Source organism: Trachinotus anak, unplaced genomic scaffold, assembly GCF_046630095.1.
Source record: "Trachinotus anak isolate AG129_WGS33_773 ecotype Australia unplaced genomic scaffold, CSIRO_AGI_Tana_v1 ptg000004l, whole genome shotgun sequence".
Classification (NCBI taxonomy): Eukaryota; Metazoa; Chordata; class Actinopteri; order Carangiformes; family Carangidae; genus Trachinotus; species Trachinotus anak.
The window spans coordinates 18584796-18611403 of record NW_027273855.1 but is presented as its reverse complement, the minus strand read 5'-3'; the positions used below and the strand labels follow the sequence as shown (position 1 = coordinate 18611403).

At 43.4% G+C, this 26608-nt stretch overlaps 2 protein-coding genes across 12 annotated transcripts in view; both read right to left on the bottom strand.

The window, feature by feature from the left end:
* plxnd1 (plexin D1) overlaps positions 1-22082 on the bottom strand; it is a 58988-nt gene extending 36906 nt beyond the window's left edge. Inside the window, exons 1-9 of the mRNA XM_071476619.1 lie at positions 20727-22082; positions 18665-18841; positions 15373-15504; positions 14349-14449; positions 9519-9648; positions 8028-8205; positions 7658-7766; positions 2037-2136; positions 474-572 (exon numbers count right to left, since the gene is read on the bottom strand). Of these exons, the coding sequence (XP_071332720.1) occupies positions 474-572; positions 2037-2136; positions 7658-7766; positions 8028-8205; positions 9519-9648; positions 14349-14449; positions 15373-15504; positions 18665-18841; positions 20727-21947 (2247 nt within the window). The 5' untranslated portion in view covers positions 21948-22082. The remainder of the gene's footprint in view (positions 1-473; positions 573-2036; positions 2137-7657; positions 7767-8027; positions 8206-9518; positions 9649-14348; positions 14450-15372; positions 15505-18664; positions 18842-20726) is intronic.
* A 2067-nt stretch (positions 22083-24149) lies between these two features.
* Positions 24150-26608, bottom strand: part of tmcc1a (transmembrane and coiled-coil domain family 1a) — a 42529-nt gene continuing 40070 nt past the window's right edge. For all 11 annotated transcript variants that reach the window (XM_071476610.1, XM_071476611.1, XM_071476607.1 and 8 more), the window contains one exon: positions 24150-26549. In XM_071476610.1, coding sequence (XP_071332711.1) covers positions 26235-26549 — 315 coding nt within the window. In that variant the 3' untranslated portion in view covers positions 24150-26234. The remainder of the gene's footprint in view (positions 26550-26608) is intronic.

Sequence of the window (26608 nt, the reverse complement as noted above, 5' to 3'; positions counted from 1 at the left end):
GGATCATCGTCTGACTCGCTCAGTGTGGATTAAGGATGAGAATAGGAGTTTAAAAAACTGATCCGGAAGGACTAGCTGAATTTAAAATGAACACAAGCAAATAAATCTCCTGCAGTGTGTGCTGCCCCAGAACGACTCCACATTGTACACTTTGCTGACGAAGACACGACTCAGCTAGTCACAGTAAGATACCAGAGGCATGGTGCGTCCAGACAGCCGAGCAGTGAGCAACATGAGCATAAAGACACTTTCTCATTTTTCATTTGTGTTTCTGTCTCACAACACGGAGATTGCCCAAACTCAAATTTTTGCTCGTTCATTGACCCAAATCACAGCACACAAATATCCATCTGTGTTTAACTCAGCTTGAAGCAAACACACCATATGTTTCAGTTTTATTCCAATCATTTTCACAACATGCATTTTGGACAAAGTCCAAGCCCAGCTCTATAGCTGGAGGTTGTCTGCCGTACCTCCCGGATGTTGCTCAGGGATAAGGTGAAGTCCTGCGCCATTTCTGATGGTGATGGAGGAACCTCTGAGGCAACCAGGCTGGGACAGGAAGCTGCATTCTGGGGTGAGGTAGGGTGTAGGGGCAGGAAGTGACATACAGTGGTTAAAGAAAACAATGGCTCCTCTGCACACATCCGCAACCCAAAATACCTGTCCTGTTTATCTGGAGGAGGAGGAAATGAGAGGGTGAAGTCTCGCTCTGAGGGAAACAACAATAGCTTCAAATAGAGGGACGATGAGGGATTACAAAAACAGACCCACCGGACACTGATGGGCTCAGCAGAACAAAAAAAGCCCCTCTCTTCTCCTTATGACCTACATTACAAAGACCTAATAAAAAAAAAAAAAATGTTTAAAAAGAACCTAAATTTTATTTCACTAAAAATGACTTAAAAAGAACAAGCCTCCTGTGCTTTAATATGTTTGTCTTTCTGTATCTTGGGATACAGAAACAGCACACCTGACTGAGATTTATTGTATTTACTTAAAAAAATGCAATGATGTCTTTATGACCTCAGTTGTTTAACAAAAAGCGCTCCTTTCCTTTTCAGGGGGGTCTTGTGATAAAAAGCTGTGGATTAAACACTGATGTCAGCAAAACACTTTAACAGTTGAGCAGTTGACCAGCAGCTGACCAGAGGACTGTGAGTCACATCATCTGCCCTCTAAATGGAACCAGTGGTGTGACTGGACGCAGTCAGACCCTCACCCTGGGGGCCAAAGTCTGCTGAGAGGATGTCCACACACAGACCATGGGACCGGGCTGGACAATAAAACTCCACAGGGAACAGGAATAATACGATGGCTGGCTTTGTCAAGATGTTGTCAGGAACATGCGCAATGCCTGGTGGTATCTGGGGAGCTTTAATTGGTTTCAATGAGGCTGTACTAGTTTTGGATGCATTTATCAGTTTCACAGCCTTTTCATGTACTCATGCCAAGCTTTTTACATTATTTAATTTTGTTTGATTTACAGAGTACTTTACACCCTCATGGGGCTTTACATTGCCAAACATACCTACACAATCCATTTGTATAGTCGCCTGATTAAATTGAAGCGATACATAAAACCATGGTTGAAAAAGTAGGTGTAGATTTGTCTCTTTGCAGGCAACAAGCAGTCTTGACATTTATTAATAATTCCCTACCAAAATAGGGGCACTGAGAATCTAATTTCCCACATGCTGGGATATTAAACTAAACTGCCAAACAGAGAAACTTTGGAGGAGGTCAGAGGAACTTTAAAATGGTACATTACCCTGTCTCTGTAAAACCAGAGTCTCCTAAGATTTTATAGCTGGTTACAACATTTCTACATACTGTAGTTGAGACACTTGTACCCTGAATTACCACATGAGTGCTCTTGCCTAACTCGTCTGGACGCAGATCATTACAGCACACTTGGAGATGTTGGACGGCAGAGTCTGGATTATGTCAGAGGCTGTGGCTTGTGGGATCTTAATGTTATCTGATCCTCCAGGCGTCTGTTTGGTTGATGGATTAGAAAAGGGAGCATTACTCACCTCTAGCAGGTTGTGCTTTGACTCGTCTTTGCTGGAGACACAAAGGTGGTTCTCTTGGTCCCAGTAACATTTCCACCTTGTGCTCAGGCAGCTCACACATCTGAAACAGATGGAGACACACGCACAGAAACATGGAAAAGAGTTGAGAAACAAGGATCAAATATTACCAAATCTGGCATGTTTTCTCCCTTGTATCTCCCTCTGATCTGTTCCCATGAAGTAAATATGTTTTTTTCAAAAGCTGAGTATGTGGCTGACTCTGACTCATTTGGAATGTAACACAAACGGAGCTGCTGAACTGATCACAGGCATCAAAGTTGAGCTTTAATAAAAGGAAGTAATGATTAGTCACAGTGGCAGACAGATTTATTCCACAGTTATAACAGTCAGCCTGGAGGTCAAACAGGGCCAAATCTGCTGAGATGAAACAAGGCACTTCTCTATAAACACTCCGACCAGTAAATGATGATGATGATGATGATGTGTGTGTGTGTATGTGTCTGCATTTCTGTCTTTATAAGATCCATTTAGTCTTCAGCAACACCTTAAGTGATGACTTTTTTCGGTCCATCTGCAGCTTAATACTCCCTTCAATTCATGCTCATTTGTCCACACATGCCCTAATATATGGGTCAAAGACAGACCCCCCCCCTTTATAAATTGCTGGGTGGGAGTGACTGGTGGTGAGTCTAAAAGATGAAAATTTCTGTGTTTGTGAAGTGAGGGTTTACTCCTTAAGTTCAAAGGGATACTTAATGGTTAGGACCCAGTTTAAGGTTCAGTCTGGTGATATTGTGCATTTTTCTTATTGTCAACAAATTCCATGAAAACCTAACAACCAACAATGAATTGGTCCTTCTGACAAGTACTGCCTGTGCACTCAAACACTGGCTTGGTTTATTCATCTATGCTGTAGAGACCTCTTGCTGTCCATAAACTATTAAACACATCAATGAGCCACACTATTGCACTGTTTTTTCATTATGATATATGGGAGCACTGAGTCGATCCCACATTCACCATTTACCTGCCCTAAATACTCACTCCTGTTATAGTAACGTTTGCTAAAAAAACAACCGTGCATGGCCATGTCAGGAATTTACTTTTTTTTTTTTTTTTAAAGAAAGTATATATTTGTAACCAGTTCTTGAAGATTTATGTATTAAGTAGGAACAAATGGGCATGGCACTGAGAGCCACTGAGAGGCAGAGTGGCCAACACATACAGGGCTCAGACAGGAATCATGACATGAGATTTAATGACAATAATAACAAAAATTCAGAAGATCAGCAGCCTTGTCTTTTAAAGCCACATTATATAACTGTTGAAAGAAGAAGAAATAACACATTCTTCTTCTTATGAATGAAAAATTGAATTCATATGCAATAAAACACACCCTTGCTCACTTCAGTACACTGAGGGGTTTATTATTATGACCTTACTTGGTCTTGTATGACCAGTAGCATATGGTTGCTTATGTTAGCAAAGTGGCTACTTTTGCTCCTCTTACACTACATTCTTTGGCGCTAAATCCCATAAAAGTCGCAGTGGCAGCTATTCATCAGCTCACTTTAAGCAAGTTAGAGCATCACTGACTGCTAGTAATAATTTGCTTTGCTGTGATTTGTGTGATCTGTCCTTACAGACAGATGAGGCTGAGGTTAGATGTGTAGTAGAGATGATAAAGGCCAGTGTTTCAGGGTATGCGTCGTATTCTCGTCTTTACTGTGGGTGCAGTAGAAACATGTGTGTTCCAGATAAACTACCTTATGTGGAACACCTCCAATGTACAATGTGTGTGTGTGTGTGTGTGTGTGTGTGTGAGTGGAGTGTGTGTGTGAGTGGAGTGTGTGTCACTGCATTGCCTCCGGGATGAGACAGATGTCCCACACTAGGAATGATAGCGCCTCTGGTGATAGCAGCACTCTCAGGGGGAGAGAAGTGGGTGTAAGAGGATGCAGAAACGTGATTGAAACGTGTTTGTGTGTGTGTGTATTTGTGTGTGTGTTCGTGTGTGTTTGTGTGTGTGTGATTAGAAGCAGACAGCCTCATATCAGCTGCAGTTTTCTGTTTTCCCTCCCTGACTCCCTTTCTGTCCCGCTGTAACACCTATACACCACCACCCCTGCATGTTAACACACACACACACACACACACACACACACACACACACACACACACACACACACACACACAGACACACTGATTGCAGATTGTTTGCACTCTCTCTCTCGCTCTCTCTCTGCTTGACCTAACACTGATAGTAAATACCCTATGACACAGCCCACCTCAAGTCATAATGACCATGCACACACACACACACACACACACACACACTAAATACACAGTCAGGCTCACACTCTCAGGGCCTCTCAGTGGACACAGCGGTTAAACACACATCCTCAATCACGTCTCTGTCAAAGAGAAATACGTCCAAAAGAAAAGAGCAGTCTGAGGGGGAGCGATAGAGAGGGACAGAACGAGTGGAGCAAGCGGACGGAGACAGACGGGGAGAGAGAAAAAAAGAAAGAAGTAGGGAGAGACGTACAGAGCAAATACGACACAGAAAGAGTGTGTGTTTGAGAGAGTGTGAGTGTGACTGAGAGAGCTAGAAAGAGCGACAGAAGCACAGAGAGAGGGCGGGTTAGGTGGTTTGTCCTACCGGGCTGTCTGGTGAGACTGGAATGCTATCGTCTGGTTGTCGTTAACACTTTGCCTAGTGACCAGTATGAGAGGGGTCATGGGAGTGCTGTCTAAATACACTTACACACAAACATATGTCATATCCTGAATGAAGACCTTACAGCTGAAACTTTCCTCTACGTTGTTATGGTACTGTTCAGACTTCAACCAAAAATAATTGTGATATTTTGACTTGATAATGATAAATGTAGCAATGACTTTCTTCTCATCACATCTGTTGATGGTACTTCCTTTCTTATTTGGGATCATTTTATATGTTTATCCCAATTCATTACAGTGGGGCTACTTGAAGGGTAACTGGTGATTTAGCATTGCACTTGAGACACAATTTAAAAATACTGGTCAAAATTGAAGCAGCGGAAGCAGAGATATCCTGACTTTTAGTCCCAAAACATTGGAGCCTACATTTCCCATAACACAAATTAAGCCATTAGACTCTAACTGACTGATAAAAATCTTTCAAACCCCACTTCTGACTGTGTAACACATGCTTTCTGTTAAAATAATAATAAAAAAAATGTCTCAGGTTAAATTCAGACAATTTGTTTATTATAGGAAAATGTCAATATGAGTTAACCTAGCATAGGAAAGATATTCAAATTGTCAATAATTAATTTAATTAAAATTTTTTTTTCTTTTTTCTTTAAGAGTAAATGATTAGTTCATTCACTGATTAGTTGACTATTAACTATTAATTGTTAAGCATTGTAATTTTTAAAATGTCTAAACAATATCAAGTTCCCATTTCTCAACAGTGAGAATTTGCTGCTTTTCTTCATGTTATGTGACAGTAAATTGTACATTTGGATTTTGGACTGTTGGCTGGATAAGACATGCAATGGGAAGACATAAGCTTGGGCTTTTGGACATGTTTTTTTTTTGGCTATTAATGAATAATGAACATAATTGCTGCCTTAAAATTTGGTTTATTGTTGAGGCCTTTGGCAGGCTATCCACAGTCCCACCGCGGACATCATCTTGCTCTGCTGTGTGTTGTTATCAGCTATGTAGCTGAATGAAAATGTCCTTCACTGACAGCTGCAGAAAATTAGTTTTTGCTCAAGTAATTAAATCACACACATCATCACACATCACAGATCACAAATTATTGCCATTAATATCTAATAACAGTCACCCATGCGGATGATAAAAAATTAATTCAAAAACGTTTCAGCTTGAACATAGATAAAACATAAGCAATGGCTTTTTACCACGAAACACAAAACAAAGAGACTCCACTCTCCTTCATTGAGGAGATGTGGCTCATAAGAGTCTCCTTAGGGATTATTTAATAAAAAACATCTTGAAGTGATTATAATCAGATAGAGTATAGCAGCTCCGCAGTTTGCAGCCCATTGCTCATCCTGTGAGAATGGCACTTTGCTCATTATCACCTTCAACAAACCACCATCTAATTTCACACTCCCGGACCTCGCCGAGCACTGAGGCCATGTGCACATATTATGTGCAGGCTTGCACACATGTACCTGCAACGGCTGTGTTCACACCTCCAGACCGCTTTGAAAAAGTGAACAAAAGAGACACACCCAAATGGTTTCAATCTTCGGGAAACACACACACGCACAGATACACACAGGAACACACACTAATGCCCATCTAAGCCTAAGATCTGCCCATCAGATAAAGTGGATCCTCTGACATGGTCCAACATGCAAGAGGAAGCCAGCTGGCGTGCCCCCGAGCATGAGAAAACCCTCTTTGTGATCGGGCCATAAAAGTCGCAGTCCTTCACAAAAACAAACATCAACATGACCAACCAGACATACATATCCAATTTCCTTTGGCTTAATGTTTACAACATATTAATTCCACATTTGATCCTGTTCTGAGAAACCCTAAGCAAGCCAAATACACAATAAGCCCTCCAAGAGGACGTTTTGGCAATATTTAGCAACTGAGGCCTAAAGAGGAAGCAGGGGTGAAAAAACACAAGAGGGAGACTTCAGGGACAAAGCTAAAAGGCCACTGAGACAAACAGAGCAGAGAAGCGTTGCTGTCTTTCACCTTCCAGCTATACAGTATGTGCACATCTACAGTGCCACAGAGACTTAAGCTGACATTTGGCTGATATTTGAGTGATACTATTGGTTGGCAAAGCGTTACATTTAGGGACAGCTATGATCATAGTTTATTAGTATTTAGGTCTCATTAAGGAAGGCTTGTTTTGAGGGATCTCCTGCAGATGAAATGGCCAGAGGATGAAGGTCTGAGCAGTGGTGGAAGAAGTACTGAGATCCACCATAGCACTTAAAAACACTCAATTACAAGTAAAGGTCCTGTTTATGAAATCCTACTTAATTTAAGTATAAGACATATTATGAGCAAAATGTAATTACATGTCAGAAGAAAGAGACAGAGAGAAGAGAAAATGTCCCCTGTTGATTGATATATTTGATATGATATATATTATTTTTATTATCATTGTTATTTTATTATTATTATTCATTTGCCATATCAGTGTGTGAGTAGCATTTTACTGTTGTATCTTTTTGAAGTGCAACGAGTTTTAGCTCCTCTATCTATAATAGTTTGGTCCAGTTGTTCCCAAACTAGGGGTCAGGCCCCTTCAAAGGGTCACAAGATAAATCTGAGGGGTCATGAGATGATGAATGTGGAACTTTAAAAGAGATAAGATGCTGCGATATGTGTTTGTGTTCTTTTTTTGTACTTGTACATTGTATGTGGTTAGTAGTGTTAACACTTTGTGCCTAGAATAGTTATTTAAATTAAAGCATTTGAGAAGTTTAGAGGGGAACTGTCTCTGTTGCCAATTCATCTACTAAGTGAATGACTGAAGTGAGGGATCTCAGTGATGCTGTATGTTGACCAAGCATCACCAGTTTTGAATAAATCAAGAATTTGAGATAAACAGCGAAGACAATGGATGTGTGACTCACGACATCTTGGGGTGTATTGCTCCAGTCCTCTCGCAGTCGTAGATGATGAAGCTCCCAGATACCACAGATGTGCCATTCACTTTTATCGCCACAGAAACAGTCAGATGATCTGGAGAAACAAAGGCATGTATACAAAGCTGCATGTGTCAAGCATTCAAGATGGTATCAGTGTCATAACACAAACTAGACAGCGAGACACTTCTAGCTGGACTTTGAGAGACGAAAGGGGATATTACATTTATTGTTATATAGCTCAACATCTTGTGAATAAAAAAAATGAATCACATACTGTAATTGTACTTGTATTATGTGGAAAAATATGGCTGGCAGCATTGGTACACAGCCAAATGAATGCCGTTTGCAGTCTCACCTGTCCCAGGGAGGATTGGTTGATAGTTCTCTCGAGGGAGTAGGGGACAGGTCTGGATCTGAGCGGGACCGTAGTCCAGGTGTACTGTGGCAGCTGTCGAAACACCCGGCCCATACTCACACTCCACTCGGGAGCCCACCAGATCAGGAACACTGCCATTTATCAGGATTCCGACATCCTACGATAGGAACAGATATAGGTGCATGAGTATAAATAACTGCTGATCTTGATTTTAACAGAAATTAATTAGAAATTCAGTTCCACATGCCCACACACGTCTTCAAATCCAGTGTATGTACAGTTAGTTTTTGATAGAGGGCAAATGGTGCTGGCATAACTTCAAGTTTGTTCAGGAGTTCAGTCAGAGGAATAGAAAAACTGAAGTGCAATCAAGAAACAGATGGCACAGTGCTAGATTCACATCTAAATCTGGCTATGTGATGAAGTATGACAGACATATAATGAGAAACATAACACCTCACTGACATGACTGAATTTCAGCTAAATGATTTCAATGTGAGAAAAAAAAAAGGTGGGGGGTAGGCAGAGAGGAAATGCAAGATGACATATTCCGTGGCTCAGCAGCTACAAGCTGAAATGAAGTGGTTGGTAACATGTGCTAACAAGTCTTAAAAATCTGCTCTATTGTTCGTTGGAATTGATCATTTCCCGGCTCAGGCCCTAACTTCCTGCCTGCTGCTTCCTGTTTGGGGAGACAACCTTGAGCCGAGCTTCCTGTGACTCTGCAGGATGCATGTGGATTAGGCAGCTGGAGGATCTATTACAGAGCAGCCGAAATGACCTACATAGCAAGCAAATATCCACAATTAATGAACCAATTAATGACCTGTCGTCTCTCAGCCTCATCTAATTATGAGCTGTAATTAAAGGTCAAATATATTCCAAGTGTCAGAATTCGGTGAGCTAATTATCACATTGTTATTATGCTTCTATTACACGATACGCTGACTGGCGGAAACGATTGAAAACAACAGTTTACATGGTGCAGTCCAAGTATGACGGAGGCACTCTTTTTTACCAGCATATATAATCCTGCCAGGTTTGATTGAAATCAGACTGGTGGTGTTATGTAGCACTCAATATCTGACAGTTTCTCTGTTTCCCAAATCCATACTCTAAAAGATGTAGGTGAGGTGTATAAAATGACAGACTGTGACAGGTCTATCTATCTATCTATCTATCTATCTATCTATCTATCTATCTATCTATCTATCTATCTATCTATCTATCTATCTATAGCCGAGGCAGCTGCAGCAGCAAACAGTGTTGGCATGACTTTATCAGCAGGGTAATAATAATAATAGTGTGTATAATAATAGTGAGAGGCGTCGGGTTATACAGGTGGTCATGAGATATCCTGTTTCATCAGCTTTAAATACACTGCCCCCACTGACTATAACAGCAGTTATGTGTATTTGACCTATGCAAAGGGTTTGATGGCAACAATAATATGAGGGGAGTTGATGATACCTTGATGTCTGCAGAGATGCTGATCTCTGGGGGTGTCAGGGTCATGGACGGACACTGCTGGGGGCCTTCACCCATGCTGATCCAAGAGCGTGCTGACAGCCCCTGAGCGCACTCCTTCTGGATGGTACATCTGGACAGTAACAGAAAGTAACAGAGTGAAAGTTTACAAATTGTATCTGGGTATTTCATATTTATCTGATCAAATGATATTTTGGTTGAGATTAGATCAAAGAGACTTCATTATTATAATTTTAGGAGGTTTTCAGCACTGTATATATGTTATGTTAAGTTTTATACTGAAAAAGTCAAGAAAAACCAACATCCAGAAGTTACTGTAATGACTATCCACACATTTCCTTGCTAGCTTGCACAGAAAACTTGGCTGCAGCTGAAAAGTTGGTGTAACTTTTAGATTTTCCATCAGCACATCTGTGCCATATCAGAATATGATCATCTCCTGTATAGAAATTGCTTGTCAAAGCTACAGCTGGTAATCGAGACCCAGTCAGCCATTCGACCACCACACCGGTGTTTTAAGGTCAACATTTTATCCTTTGTGGGGAGAGCACGAACTTTGTGTTTTCATTTCATTTCAGGACTTGACGAATTCTCACCGTGGGGTTTCATGGTCTGCTTCCCACAGATTTATGAGGTGCTCTGGTCTCCTAATGTCACATTCAGACCTCGGCTGTCAGTTTGTCTAGCTCAACACAAGAGACTACTTGACTCTAGGTCACACACATTGCTATGGCAACCCATCCCGCAGGCACTAAGATCAGGGGCCAGTTACCGATACTTGAATAAAAAAATACTACACATTCTTTATCCGTGTGGACCAATAGTGCATTCGTGAATGTGTGCTTGTGTGGACATACATAGAGCATACAGGGTATGTGTGTGTGCCTCTCTGTGAGTATAATGCATGTGTAGGATACAATAATTGAAAGAGGGCATTCAACAAACAAGGTGGCCACATACTCTGACTTCTGCTTCGCTCATGAACTTTGCCAGCCGTTGGCACAGAGCTCAGTTCATCTGCAGTGCAGACTGGAAGGACAAAGTGACCTCAGAGTAAGGAGAAACCAAACAGGCCCCATTTAGCAATGTCCTAACATGCCACATAATGAGTTTGGCACATCCCACTTCCCTCACACGTTCGCAGTTGTTTTAAAATACAGTGTGTGTCTCCGTGTGCTTGCATGTCTGTAAGTGTGAGTATTTGTGTCCAAGGAAAGGGAACGTCCACATTCTCTGTCCCATTGGCACTGATGGACTGAGAGGGGCCATGAGGTCAGCTGCTGAACTAAAAATAGAACTGAGTGACTCTGGTAGCCACACAAAAATCCCCTCGACACAAACAAACTCATAAACTCTGAACACATTCTCTGGAAACTCAACAGTCACACTACAGTGGATTTAGGGATAAACAGTCTGATATGCTGAAATTGTATTACTTGTTTAGCTAGTGATTTAATTTTCGTTTTGAAAGCTGTTCTTTGAGAGTAGCTGGGTACTGCTTGAAACTGTTTTGATAGTGCCGTCAGTGTGATGCCTGGGTTCCAGTAGGAATACTGAAATGATCCAGAACGATCTGTACAACTTGTCTGTCAGTGGTTCCACCACTTCGGTCTAGACTGAACTGTGTCGACAACTTCTAGACGGATTGACACAAAGGTTCTTTATTGACATTCGTGGTCCCCTGGGAATGAACCCTAATCACTCTGGTGAGCTCTCATCTGTCACCAACATCAGGTAAAAAATGTAATTTCTCCATCACTTTGGTGTATGACCAAATACATGTAAAACTAATGACATTTTCTGTTAATAAGCAATTATGCATGAAAAAATGGTGATCATGGCAAATGTCAGTTACGCACCAATCACTGTGAGAATGCTGATGTAAACACGTGGCTGTATCTAAGTTGTAGCTGCAGACTTAAACAAATTTTGGTTTTGATTTTGGTCAAACAAGAACTTATTGGAGGGACAGACCAAAATCATGCCCTAAAGACACACATAACAAACCAGTGAATGTATAAACAAGACTTCATTCATTCATGCATTCAGTGACATACATGCTGACACATTTTTGTCACTCACACAGTACTCAAAAAGTACTGAGGTTTACAGTAATACACCAGCCCTATCTTTGAGATTGTAATTGCAAACATTTGTGATTTGTGCATGTGTTTTGAGATATACAGTATTTTAATTTCATTTAGCGATCATGGAGTAAAACACAACCTCCTCTTGGGTTCCAGTGGGTCAAATGTGCCTTCCTTGTTTTCCATGAAGAAGAATATATTTAGATTATCCAGTAAACTCCAGATTTTATCTTTAAGAACTGAATACCTCATAAATGCCACTTGGTATAAACTGAAGCAGGCATCCAGGAAACTTCATCTAACCGTTGCACAAGAAAAAGACATGCAGTCTCAGATGAGCATCAACAAACAGCATGTGAGTTGTAACAACTGGCCTGCAAATGCACTAAATCAGTCACATAATGATATTTCTTCCTGTCTCTGTTTTTTTTCTATTTGTTCCTAAAATGCAGTCATGGCTTTCCTGCTAACTCCAACAACAATTTGATCAAGCGCAGCAGTGAGTAATAAATTCAAAAACACTAATCTTTTTTTCACAGCAGACATACACATAGACACAAAGATTCTCCTCACCTGCCTCACAGCAACATGCTGACTTTAAAAGCTTTCCAAACGGCTCCTTAAACTAAACACAGTCAATATATGCAGCTAAAATATGACCCGCGAAAACTCATCACCTCCTAAGTGTCTGTACGTCAGATAAGGTGGGAAGCCAGTGAGACTGTTAAACAGCAGGAGAACATATGAGCTTCAAACCACACACAGACATGGAAACACACACAGACACAGAAACACACACCCAGACACACACAAAGTCACTGTGAGACAAGCACATGCAGAATGGCATGATAATTTGTGAATAGCAAAGACTGCACATGACGCATAATTTGATTCAAATAAAGATATTAAAGTGCTTTCTTGTGACATGTGGCAGATTAAACCAGCTCCAGCAGGAAGAGAGGTGATCAAGGACTCAGCTTTATCTCTAGCAGAGGAACTAGCTCTCTCTTTTTCAGACTACAGTGCAGATCCTACAAGCGAACAGACATGTTTTCATGCTCTCTACACGCAGACGTGCTGAGAGACGTCAGAGCTATGCATAAAATCAAACAGTCACACACAGTGGTGGCTTCACAGATTGTAGATAGTTCTCTAGAGGTCCTTTTTTTTCCTGTCTTCAGTGTCTGTAGTTGTATCAGACAGCGGGGTGATGGAGGACACCATCCACCCACACATATCGACCCTCTGATCCCCCGGGCTCTGAGGCCACAGCACCAGCGCAGCAGCCAGCATGACTGGCCAAACAGTGCATCAAACACACAAATACACACTCATGACATCAGCTCCCTGGCCTTCGAGAGCCAGACAGCGACACACATTCACGCTGACACTTACACACGGGCTTACACACTTTGACATTTCTTTGTCAAAAGAACCAGTGTGCACTCTCCCTCCCACCACCATCATCACAATCAACGCTCCTTTGTAGAGGGATAGAGAGGAGGACAAGGGCACTGGGGGAAGAGGAGGGACTAGGGAGACAGAGAGGGAGGTTGAGAGAGGGATAACTAAATTCACAAAGCTACTGGAAAATATGAGGGCAAGAAAGGGAAAAAAGGAAGCCAAAGACGGAGGGAGAATCACAAGGGTAAAAAAAATGCAGTGAAGCGAGAAAGGGACTGGGATAAAGAGACGACAGATAGACAAATAAGGAGAAGAGACAGGGAGATGACAGCAAGACAGCCTGACCACACATATACACACGCGCACACACAAACACACAGCTCTCATCAGTTCCACTCTTCCAGCTCTGAATGGCCCCTGGCAATGCCAGAACCTCCAGAGCTGCAACACAACTCATCACAAAATTCACTATCTCATCTGATCTGCTTTAATCACCAAGCAACCAACCATCTCTCTCTCTCTCTCTTACACACACACACACACACACACACACACAAACATCAACATGCAGACAAACAACACCCAAACAAACAGAGCTCGGCACCACACATATTCTTCCTGAAAGCCAGTGAGCACAGAGCCAGAGAGCCAGTCCTGACAGAGCCACATTAATCACAGAGTGCTCTCGCTTGCTCACAGTAACACTTCAGCCAAGTCACTCCTCGCTGGGCGCTCCCAGACTGTCACTCCCTCCCGAAACTACCAAAGAACCAAGAGACCGCTCCAAACAATGATGTTACTCCCCAGTCTGAAGCCTAATGAAAAGCAATTCTGCTTGATCCAACGAGAGCCTTCCAACCCCAAAAACACACTCAGTTACTGCCAAGACTCATTCAGCCAGGCGACATTTTCAAACTGAGAATGAGGATGATGAAAAGCAGCAAACGAGTCTCAGTGGTTTCAGTGAATCAAACACTAAAAGTATCAGAACAACAATCTCAAATCATTTCATAAAGCCATCAATCTGATCTTTTCTTGCTTCAAGAGTAGCAATAACTTAAGTCAATCACTCCATAAACGGCTCCAGCTGCTTTAATAGACAGCACAGAGAGCAGACATGCTCACATTTTCTCAGGAGATTATGTCAAGAAGCATGTGGCATGTGCATGATACCAAAACATATGATTGTTTGATTGAATTATGTTTTACTGGCCGCAGAGGAGAGGCTTAGACACGCAGAGAACAAGAGAAGGGGCTTAACTCGATAGATAGAGAGAGGGAAACAAAACCTGTGTGTGTGTGTGTGTGTGTGTGTTTGTACCTGTTCTCTAGAGTACACCAACCACAGTGGGCGTCACTTGCTCCCAAACAATCACTGCAGCTCTTCCACTGGTCACATTCTGCCACTTTCACCCTCAGCATCTGCATACCACGGCACAAAGACAAAACACACAGACACATGGACAAAAATTTAAAACAGTCTTAAGGAGCTATTTAACGAGATCATCTCAGACCATATGCAAATAACTAGTGCTGAAACAACTAACAGAAAATTATTACAAATTTTAATTTATTACATTCACTGGTTCCAGCTTCTCAAATGTGCACACTGACTGCTTTTGTCTCTTTTATGTAATTCATTGTAAATTGAATATTTGGGGGGGTTTCACACAAAAGATGCAATTTAATATGTCATCTTGCGCTCTGGCATTTTATTGACCAAAAAAATCAACCAAAAAAAAAAGAAGAAAAAACATACATATCCCTAAAGAAATTTTTTTTTCAGAAAGCAAATAGTGCAGGTGTTTACAGAGCAGCCACACAAAGTCACATTGTAGGTAAATGTAGGTTGGCTGTTTGAACTGACAAAGTGATGAAAATCTTACAGATTATTACTTTAAAGTAAAGTGTTACTAATAACTTTATATGTTGCATTTCATCATGCTGTGGATGATCGTGTTTGCCATGTCAGGGTCTGAAAAGAGCTTTATCTTACCAGTGTGCTTATCAAACCATCAGTTCTTGCACACACCACAGTCGACTAACAATCAGGTGCTTTTACACCGGACAACAGAGCTGCTGTAGATGCAGCCACATCCTGTCATGATGGTTTTGAAAATGCATAACTGAAACCTATTGAAGGTCTATACACGGGACTATCTTTGCCAAATATGTGCGAGTGTTCAGCTAAATTGAGGTGAGGAGGATTCAGCAGGTGTGAAATGAGGTCTGATTGAGGCTATTATGATCCTCCTTCATGCTGACATGAATAAATCAGTGACAAAGGCGGACAGAATGAACAAGCATCCTGAGACTGGAGCCTCAAACTTCAGCTGCATTCTTACATGGTGAGAGGTCATGAGATAAAGGAAATTCCGGTCGTTGGGGTCAAAGGTCATGATGTGGTGGACTGCTTCGCTGGCTGGCAGCTTCAGTGCCCACTGATTGGCCAAGGTCATGTTCGCCAGGAGGGTCAACTGTGAAAAAGAGCAGAGGACACAGGTTGGATCACAGAATTTGGAAAAGATGCAGAATGAACACATTCTCAAGGCTAATTCAACAAGGAAAAGTCAACAGAGCAACATCTCAATAAACGAGAATTGCTCAGTATAACCACAGTTGTTTCCTGTTCAAGTGACTCAATAAGCAGCTTGTTCAGCAACACCTCAGAAGAAGCAGCTTCTTACATCACTTAATTTCTCTATATATGTTTGATGGATTCATGCTAGCAACTTTCACATCACATTCACACCACTAACTTTGAGTCAACAGCTTCCAACCATGTTTTAGAAAGATAAGTGTATTCTTTTATATGGAAACTTTAGCTCCTCCGAACCTGAGACATACAAAAACAGCTCGAAAAGCTCTCACTGTTTATGAAATTAATGTATAAACAATACCCACCAGATTTAGTGAAGTGTATTTATCTTTTATTTCAAAGTATTTTTTTACATGCTCAACCTTCTCAAGTATATTTTAGGAGGCCCTTTGTTCAAGCAGTGTGCCTAATCTTGTTCCCCCAAAGCAGTGATTTATCTACACATTGGCCTTCCTACAACTCAAGATAATAAAAAGGGTGACATGTTCTCGCGTATGCACAAACATATGCACACACACACACACACACACACACATGCAGAGCTGCGTAGAAAAACAAACTGTGCTGAGTGAGACTTCCTGTCACGCAGACAGTGAAAGCTCTTATTTCTGCGATTTGTCGGGTCTCTCCTCAATGGAGACATCCTGCCATCCTGAGGAACTGGCAAACTGACCAGCATCTGGAGACAAGCACGGGCTGTGTCACTTTTCCATCTGAACACACAAACACGCTGTCGCACACACACACACACATACACACACGCAGACACACACAAGACAAAACCATCACCACCCACTGAGACTTGCTGGTTAGTGTTAAACCAGAGCAGACAGAAGCTTAGTAAACCATTGGCTTGTGATGAGAGGCATTATCTCAGCCTCCAAATATCACTGTCGTTTTTGTAACAACATCACCCACCCACCCATTCACAAACACACACACACACACACATACACACACTTCTGCCTTGGAGATAGTAAGCAGCTGTGCTATGTCTTCACCCCACACCCCAGCGACTACAAACACATAAGAGTGACACAGTGAGCAGCGAGTAAACAGCAGCCCACACACCTGGACAGGGAGCAGAATAAGAGCAGAGAGGAGGAGTCGTGAGGAGAGAGCAGTGACACAGTGTGCCACCAGGTCAACCAACAAAACACCTGCTATACTGGCAGGTCGCTCTGACTCTATTCTTTGTCTATCTGCCTGCAGATGAAAGACCCTATTCAACCAAGGAGTGCTCAGCTGCTCTGTGCTCATTCTCTATGGGTGTGTGTGTGTGTGTTTGTGTGTGTACCTGGGTGTAAAAGAGAGAGAATAAAGACAGATGGAGGTGGGGCAAGAGAGAGAGAACAAGAGAGAAAGAGATAAAGTGTGTTTGTTTGCAAAATGAATCAAAGGGCCTTTCATATATGAGTGAGTAAAAGAGAGGGGACAATGAAGCGATGAACTGAGGAGTGGAGGGGAGGACTGACTGAGGGAGCAAAATTGGACGAGAGTGAGTGAGATAAAGGCAGACGCTGCGAGAGGCAGAAAATGGAAGTCAGCTGTAATGGGGAGGGAGAGACTTCATTAAAAAATGCATGTAATTACAAATTACTTCACTGAGGGCTCTCTCAAAGACAGTAAAAGAGGCCTAACTTAATCTCAACCACTGTTCCCCTGTGTTTAGTCTGAGCCAAACTCACAGTCAGAATCACATTACACACACTAACAGCACCATTAACCTCTGTAACAGCTCTATCCTCAGGGCACACACACACACACACACACACACACAGACACACACACATAGAAGCACACACACTCACAGACGCTGCCACACACACACACACACACACACATACACAGATACATACACAAACAAAGACACATAAAGCTGAAACGCACAGATCATGTTGTTGCCCAAGGTCACAGAAACACTACTCTCCCTATATACGTAGACTGACACACATGCTGAGGGAACACACATGTGGCACATAATCACAGGGTGCGCATTCATCTGAGTAAACACATGAAATCACTGAACCACTCGCACTGGCCTACAGACAAAGTCAAACACCTAAAAACAGAGTCAAACCTGCAATCAAGCAAAAACTGACAAACACAAACTCACTCCCGCACACAGTTGCTTACACCATCCCAAGCAGTGTTGTGCATCTGGCATAAACCATCCAAAAACCAATTACTGCACGCTCAGCTGGGGCTAAAGCAGCGCCTTCATCTAGGGAGGAAAACAAGGAGGCCAAAACACAACACCCTGTAGCAGAACAGTTTTAATGTTGTAAAAGGTACCAGGATATTGCAAAACAGTAGGGTCAGAAAGCTTTCAGAGTCTGTTTATGTTGTTCCCGCAGACAGCTGAGAAGGAGCTCGTGGTGCTTGCAAGCAGGCCGCTACTTAGCAAGCCCAGTCAGGGGTGACTAGGAATGTGGCTGACACAGAATTAAGGAATGCCGTTAATTAGACGGGAAAGGTTTTCACAAGCTGGACCCACTGCAGATGCTCGAAAGCTGAGGTCGCAGACCAACGCAAGGCAGGACTGAGTCATACGTCGTCGACCGACCTTGTTAAACAGCTCACAAACAATAACTGAGTCTGAGGAACATTAGAGCACATGATTAGGACTACTAAATGGGCCAGGATGGGTTATGGATGAATGGAGTGAGGGGGTTGGTCGGTGACAGCGCTGAGAACCTATCATATGAAAGCAGACATTCCTGCTTGTTCTGCCGCAGCTCTGAGTGTTTCATCACACACCTACGTTTGGTTTATTGAAAGCCACATCAGAGCAGGACTACGCAACTGTTACAGTTATAGTTTTTCCAAGCTTAAGGGCTCAATCACATTAAAAATATTAACTCCACTCTGTGGTGACCATGTGGTGCAACTGCCTTATTACCTGAGGTTAGTTTATAAAAGTTTCATTCTTTGTCCACTATATAAGCACAGATAGTGTGTGTGTGTGTGTGTGTGTGTGTGTGTGTGTGTGTGTGTGTGTGTGTGCTGACGTTTGTGTTAATTCTTTTGTGACTCACCTTACGAAGTCGTCCATTACTGGTTCCTAGAAAAACCACAGTGTGGTTGTGTACGTTGTCCACAGAGACTGAACTAAGGCCTGGGTATTCAAAGAGAGGGATGGCCCTCAGGGGCCTCCGTAGGGCCAGAGGGTGCTGCAGGTGAGCTGCACCACAGTCCAGCTGCTCGGGCTGCAACTAGAACACGGACAAAATGAGGGAGAGAGAGATCAGTTCTCATCAGCTTTCATATAGGAGCACTCCATACAGATTAGAAAACAGGAGAGAACAAAGCATGAAAAGAGCGCTGTGTGATGAAAGTGAAGTGGAAAACAAGAAGTGATAGCAGCTATCACAATGGTGCTGCTCATTCTTCTAAATCACTTTTTAGACATCTCAGTGAATACTTGAAAAGGGCTTACAAGGGTCTTCAACACTCATAAGACTCTGCTTTTGTCAAATCCTCAGCAGGCAATGATAAAACATTAGTGCCACGCTTGGATGAGCACCAGGATCTATTGGGAATTCTTTGAATATTTTAGAGCATGCAGAGGCAAAAAAAGAAAAAAAAGAAAAAGAATTAAGCACAGTAGATATTTGTAGAGCCGTTTCCCACGGGCCCTTCTGCTCACGGCCTTGTCTCTCTTATCTCAAATTGTGTCTGGCTTTCCCTCAGCGCTGGCCTTCAGACTGTTGACTACAAAAAAGATCACATTTCAGCAGTCATGGCAACAAAAATGCTCAACTAAAGAAAGACTAACTTTATTCTGTGAGGAGTAAGTAGTTTGTATTACAGCGAGAGAATAAATATCTCTCAACCACTTTGAACTGAGCACTTGTCTATCTCGGGGCGGCCTGCGGGCTGATTAAGATAGGATTCAGAAAACTGGTCACGGGAGGGGGAGTGGGGCAACTTTCTGACCTGACAGCACAGTGGTCGCGGGACAGCCCCCTTTGACCTCAGCTCTGTCAGTCAAAGCCACCACAATGAAAAGCTGGAATTTGACTGCATTCCTATGAAACTGCGCAAAGCTTTCTCTGCCTTTATCATCAGACAACATCCTCGTGGAGGGAAAACAGGGAGCCCAAGTATAGTGCATGGTATACGTTCCTTAAGAGCAAATATCTTGTTTGGTATGTGAGTAGGAAAGCATGAAATTAAAAACACAAGATAATCTGACCATGTGTTCATGACAAAGCTGCTATTTATTCACCAACACTGTGTAAAATTTTTGGCAGAGTTGTAGTTAGAGGCACACATGCAATAAAAAAAAAAAAAGGAGATGTCTGGCGGTTTAACTGAAAAACATCCTAGACGATTGACCCTTTCCTCTCTTCATATTTGATAAGAATGGGAGCTGCTGGATGTGAGAGGAGTCTCACCCTTCCCATAACCCTGGGTGTGGCTTTAGAGCATCTTTCCAACTATCATGACCTCTACTCTTGACATGGGAGATCCTCTCTCCAAGTCTTGAGCCTCAGGGCTACAGAGGATAACCGCTTCTAAGTATAAATGGAAACTGTCAGATATTTACAGCAGCCATGAGTGAGCTTTTCTTATTACATACACCCTGAACAACTGTACAGGGCTGCAGCTTTCATAAATCAGACTGAGAAGCAGGTTTATATGCCACATATGTTTAGGCATGCAAAGAAGGTGGCTCTGGTCTGCAGTAGTAGAGGTCATAAAAAAGGGTGATAAATAAACCAAACCTCCAGTCTTCCTCATCTCCAGGCTTTCTACAAGGGGGGGGGGGGGGGGGGGGGGGGGGGGGGGGGGGGGGGGGTGTATCCATTTTGAATCAAAATAAGGAATGAAATAATAAAGCATTTCATTTTTCAATCGGGTGGAAAATCTTTTGGTGAGTTTAATAAATTGTTTGTTGTTCCCTTGCTGTTAATGTTATTCTGCCCCAAGATGCTGACTCTGGTTTATAGAAAACATGAGTCAAGCGAAGCTGTATCAACTAATCTACTAATCTTCTCTGTGTTAGATTGGACTTTTGGACTAATCCCATTTGATCAAATGAAATCATGGAATGAAACTTTATGTAGACAGGCAAAAGAGATCTGTGGTCCTTACCACCAGGTTTCCCTTCTGGATGCAGGCTGCCCCGGAGCCCTGGATAACGCTGTCCAGCACTTGAACATCGCTGCTGGGAGAGTTGGAGCAGTTTCGGCGGCCTTGTCGGATCTCCTCCTCGATGTCTCCGAACTTGAAAGCGCACAGAGCAGACTTTCTGTCCGTCTGTCTGTCCTTGGAAAACACTCCAAACAGGTACGGCGCTGAGCCCAGCCCGTCGTCCGTGTGGAGCTCCGCGGGGTACACGGAGAGCAGCCGGTTGTAAATGTTCCCGTTAAATCCACACTGTAGAGGCATCTGGATGTAGGACTCAGTGAGCTTCCTGCTCTCCGGCCCGGATGACTTTCGGGGGTTCTCGGTATCCAGACATATCCTGGCGAGGATGCTGTTGGGCTGACTCTCCTTGTGGCCCGTTTTCGCGTCATTATTGAAGGCGATATATGAATAAGTCTTCTGGATGAAAGCATGGACGAAGTTCAGCTTGTTTTTGGTTTTAACCTCTTGTTTGATCTTGAACACGTTATCCTCCGAGGGGTTAATGTCATAGGTGAAAAGTCGGGATAAATCCTTGATGTTCAGGGAGCGGATCGCGATCTCCGGGGTGTTTTCAAAGCGCAGGTCCTCCTTGCTGTGGTTCTTGGGGAAAAACTGGGTACCAGCCCCTGTGTACGTGGCCCCGACGAGCAGCCGGGTGTTTCCCCCGGGGCTCTTGAAGATGAGCCCGACAGTGGATGCGTTCGGGTGATTAGCAGCAATGTTGAGCATGCTGGGGAAAACAGTTTTCTCGCCCTGAGGTGGGAACTCCACCGCTATCTCCGAAATATTCTCCATTCTTCTGAGCTCACAGAAGCCCTGATACACCGACCCACACACCACCACGACCCCTTGCTCTCGGTCCAGTTTAAGGAGCTTGTTGTAGTTGTCAGTGAGGGATTTGGGATGCTCGCACGGAGCCTGGGGCAGCTGTGGCGCATGGCACAACAGGTTGTCCTCCACCGGCCCGGTCCTCTTCTCCACCTCGATACTCAAGGTGCCGTTCAGCTGGTAGACTGTGTTGACGGTGGCCAGGTAGACCTTTCTGGACACCGGGTCCACCACGAAGTTATTGGTCTGATTTGGAGACGCGAATGCCTGTTGGATGTGCAGCGCGCTGGCACTCCGGCGCGTCTCCAAAGCCAGGACGCCGAGGAGCAGGACAGCTATCTCTATCGAAGGAGGCATTTTTCCTTCTGACCGGCTTCCGCGTGTTCTGTGCCGAGGGGTGCATTGAGCAAAGACAAAATTGTGTGTTTGTTCCTACTGCGACAATCCGAGAGGAAAGGCTGTTTCCTGCTCAACGCCTAGACCCAGAATGACGCGATAAGCGAGTCGTGCTTCCTTTTTCAGGCTGCCTCCTCTGTCCCCCTCTGCCCACTGTGCAGCTCAACAGCCTCTCGCCTGAAGGACTGAGCCACAATACCTCGTTGAGATTTTTATGATCTTTAAACAATAGACTACTCGTGACAAGAAATTTAAAAAAAAAAAAGGCAGATTAAAGTTGATTTGCTGATGCGTAATTTCTGGATAATGTCACCCTCGCTAAGGGGATCAAACTTGTTACAAGTTATGCTTTAGCTCGGCTCATTCGACGACTGATTCACAAATAAAGAATGATTAAAGTAGCCTATACATTTCAAAGTGCGATTGGCTTTACTGGGAACAGGGTCGCCAACTCATCGAGGAGTGGCACTTCCCTCCTGTAATGCCGCCTCCCATCTGTCATGCCACTCTGTTGTTATCGATCACTGCACAATTATCGGACCTAATTTTACCTGAATGTCATTTTTCATTTCGTCCATCTACATTTGAAACTATCTTTTCTTGTCCAGCTACAAGACAATGTCGAATATCATCCAGGTGTAATATTAACTTCATTTTAAGCATGAATTTATTTAAGGTATAAGGTGAACTCATGGTGCCATATGAAGTTGTAATGACCATCTACTTTTCCTTTCAAGATGGGCCACTTGATGAATCTCCGCCCCTGCGTGGTTCCGCTCATCTCGGGGTTAATGAGGGGTCATCGTCCCACCTCCTGTGCACCCCAGTCCCTCGGCTCTCAGATTAGTTCTGCAGATCCGGAGGGTTCCGTTTTGGGCACATACGGCGCGGTAAGCACCGTGAAAGTGCTACCAGATGGGCACATCAGCACACCTTTCCGGTTTTTTGACATTCACATCTATCCAACATAGCTTTCTTGCGCGCTTTCCCTCATAAATATTCAAGCACAACACATGGGCCCCCCACTCAAAAATGCACGAATATGGTTAGCATTTTTGTCTGTGGATGGAGTGTGCATATGCTCACATCTCTCAATAGAAATGAATGATCCCTTGTTGGGAAGCGAGCACGGATGTGTCAGACACTGCATAAATCCGTTTGCAGGCGAGCCCGAGAAGTGTTATCTCTGAAATATCTTGCAATAATTAGAGTTGATGCTAAATCGTGCGCAATCGCTTGTGCCTATTTGCCGTGGACTCCCCCAGGGACAAACTGACTCTCTCCTCTAGCGGCTCCCCCCGTCACCACTTGCAGCTTTCAGTGGGGCAGATAAGTGCGCCCCGTGTTTACCTTGGCGCACAGCCATGCGCATCAAATCTGAGGGTAGAAAAGGAGGAAAGCGCACTGATAAAGTGCAACATAATGACCCCCCCCCCCCCCAACTGCACAGCACAGTGACTGAACCGCCGACAGTCTCAACAGTGCGCGGGGAGGCGCGCATGAACATGAAGTCCTGCAGGGATAAGACTCAGCGTGGGTCAGAGCTGTCAGCATCAGATATCACTGGCGAGGTGTGACTGAGTGTTGCGGTTTGGTGCTGCTCAATCAAACACATCCAACGGAATTAAGCTGTGTGTGTGTGTGTGTGTGTGTGTGTGTGTGTGTGTGTGTGTGTGAGTGAGTGAGTGAGTGAGTGAGTGAGAGAGAGAGAGTGAGAGAGAGAGAGAGAGAGAGAGAGAGAGAGAGAGAGAGAGAGAGAGAGAGAGAGAGAGAATGAAGTGGGGCTGAAATGGTCTCTCCTGAGTTTATAGTGAAAATAATGTCCCCGGTGGCCCACTCTGACTTTTGGCAGTAAGACTGCGGTTAAAGGGGCCTTCCCACCCAACCTGTTTCCTTCCTGATAAGGACTGACACCTCCATGTGTTCAGACCCCCACCTCCCTTCTAACTGACCATTCACACAAACTAACCACAGCCTTCCAGTCATAGGAAAAACATCAAGGGGATACAAGGCAAAAGATCTCCATCTAGTGGTCACATGACAAACCTGCAAGGGAACATTGACCACATAATGTGTTCACAACACACACACACACACACACACACACACACACAGAGTTGAATTAAAACAAGTCACTTTTAAGAAATAGTAACAGCACATGAGTTAGTCAGGAATGCACTTTATTTATTCCACACTTAGAAAAGGACATCAGAAGGCACTAGAGTGGTTTAGCACACAACCCTACATCATAGGAGATACTTCAAGGTCAAGCTAAGGTCAAAAGTCAGCTCACTCTCAACTTGTCTGCTGCAACCACAATGGCAAAATTGAAACAGATTAATAAATCTACTTCCTGTCATTTTAATTGCATGTTCAACATGAGAGGAATCCACTTTGTCAACATTTTGACAAGAAATGAGCTGAATTTCTCTGAGTTTTATCTTTAGACAAAGATGACAGCGATCCTGACCTGAGTCAACTAGTCTTATCCCACTGAGGACTAATGTCTTAAGAGTGACAACCTTTGAAGTCTTTATCAAAGGTTTCTCAAGCCTCAGCCTGACCTACATGTTATCTAGCAGTGTGCTAAAGTGCAGCTGTACGGTTCAAATGATCTCACTATCTGTTAGGAAATCAGCCTCAGCAATGAAATGCAGGGTGGACTATTAAATGTGCTAGGTCATCTTGTCACATCCTTCACTAGATGAGAAAGAGGGAGAGCGTAAGAAAGACTGGACTCTGAGCCAAGGAACTGTACTAAATGAAGCAAGGTGCAGAAACACAACTGAGAATCTGGAGTCAAGTTCATGTTCAGATTATGCATTCTCTAAAAAAATGTTCCCTTGCAAAAATTACATCTCCCAAAAAGATACATCCTTGGCATCAAGGCAAGACATTCATGACAGATCTGAATAGACCTGAGCAACCTCCCCTTTCTGTCCTCTCAGGTTGGACCCTTTGGGTGCACAGGCATCCCTGGGTTAACTAAGGTTTGGCACTGGGTCATTACACCATTAACACAGTGTACATGTAGACGACAGAAAGACTGCCACAGAGATAATATGCAGCGAAGGTGTCCGATGAGTAGTACTATGTCACACACAGGCAGTGTGCATTTGACTGGCAGTGGAGACGACTTGCACTGTAGATATGAGGCCAGCAGCATTACTGTTCCAAATGAGGTGGATCTGGAAAAGCACCAGTGGTCAATTTTTCCTAACCTGATCAAATCAAACATGGGGGGGAGGGGGAATTATCCTGGTAAATTGATTTTACTAGGACTATGGCCTTTTCTCATTGCTTTTAAAGGAAAATTGGTTCCTTTGTAATTTTCTTGATGAAAACATGCAACATTGTACACATGTTGCAAATATGGCAGGTGCTTGACAATAACCAGATGTCCTCTGTGTTTATGTGCTGTCTCTGTGGTAAGCCGCCTGGCATAGCTTTTCCCTCTAAAACTGGCCCATTTTCTCTTTATGTTTCATTTACAATCTCCCCTATGTAACACAGTTTTTCCTGTTTTACTCAAAAAAAGAAATAAGTAAAAGCATGTGATCTTTGCTATTAGAAATGGTAAGGAAGCACAAAAAGTCTCTAGTCATCATGACAATCAAAAGCCATGGTCGGTCCTTCAGAATGTTCTATCTGAACAGATTTCATCACAGCAAGAAAGAAGCAACTCCCGGGAAGGTTTTCAGCCATGGTTCAAATCTACCAGTCACAGCTAGGTAAGAGTTCTCTTCCTAAAGGCAGTCAACCACATTATCACATTTGCATGTCTCTACAATTGGACTGGGCCTTCGGGGCGAAATCGCCAGCCCAGTTTCCTGACTAAACTCCCCTTCATGTAGAGTGAGGGAAGCGTAACGCTACATGATACTGAATAAAATAACATTGAAAATAAAAATAATATTATTAGAAATAATAACATTATAATTGATTAAACTCTAAAGATAAAAACAGTACAATGCTGCATTCTGTGAGGAATAACAACACAACAGTTCATTTCAAAATGTAAACAGTCTCCTTCTTCCTAAATGAAAATCATGAGTGTTCTCAATTGTACTCTGTGTCTTCCACTTCATCTTGATTCCAGGGTGTGTCCCAAAGTGCTCAGCTGAATTTTCAGTGCCCGGCCACAAAGCCATCCTAGCGGCAATCGTGTTCTTCTAACATCCTGCATGACTCTGGTTACAGTTACATCATCTGGCGTCACCAAACCAACACGTGCTGGCTTCGGTCTAGTCATCCTGGTGACTGCAGAGCTCGGTGTGTGTACCCCGAGAGAGCGTCCCAGTTTCTCCACAAGAAGGCCAGCAGGAGGATGAGGAGGAGGGTGGAGAGGGTGCGCGAGCGGGTCCTCATCAGAGGAACCACACAGTTGGCCACAGTTGAGACAAAGACCAGAAGGACAGCCATAAGCGCCAGCAGCACATTGATAAGTTTTCCCAGGAGGGTTCTCGCTGTGGCATTTTCCAACCCCTCCAACTGGACAACCTGCTGTTGCTGCTGCTGAAGCTCCATCTTAGAGATCCTGGTCTGACAGGCCTCCAACGCTTCCTGCAGAGCACATGCAGAAGAAGAGAGGTCAGCCAAGTCACATACAAACGTCAACAAAA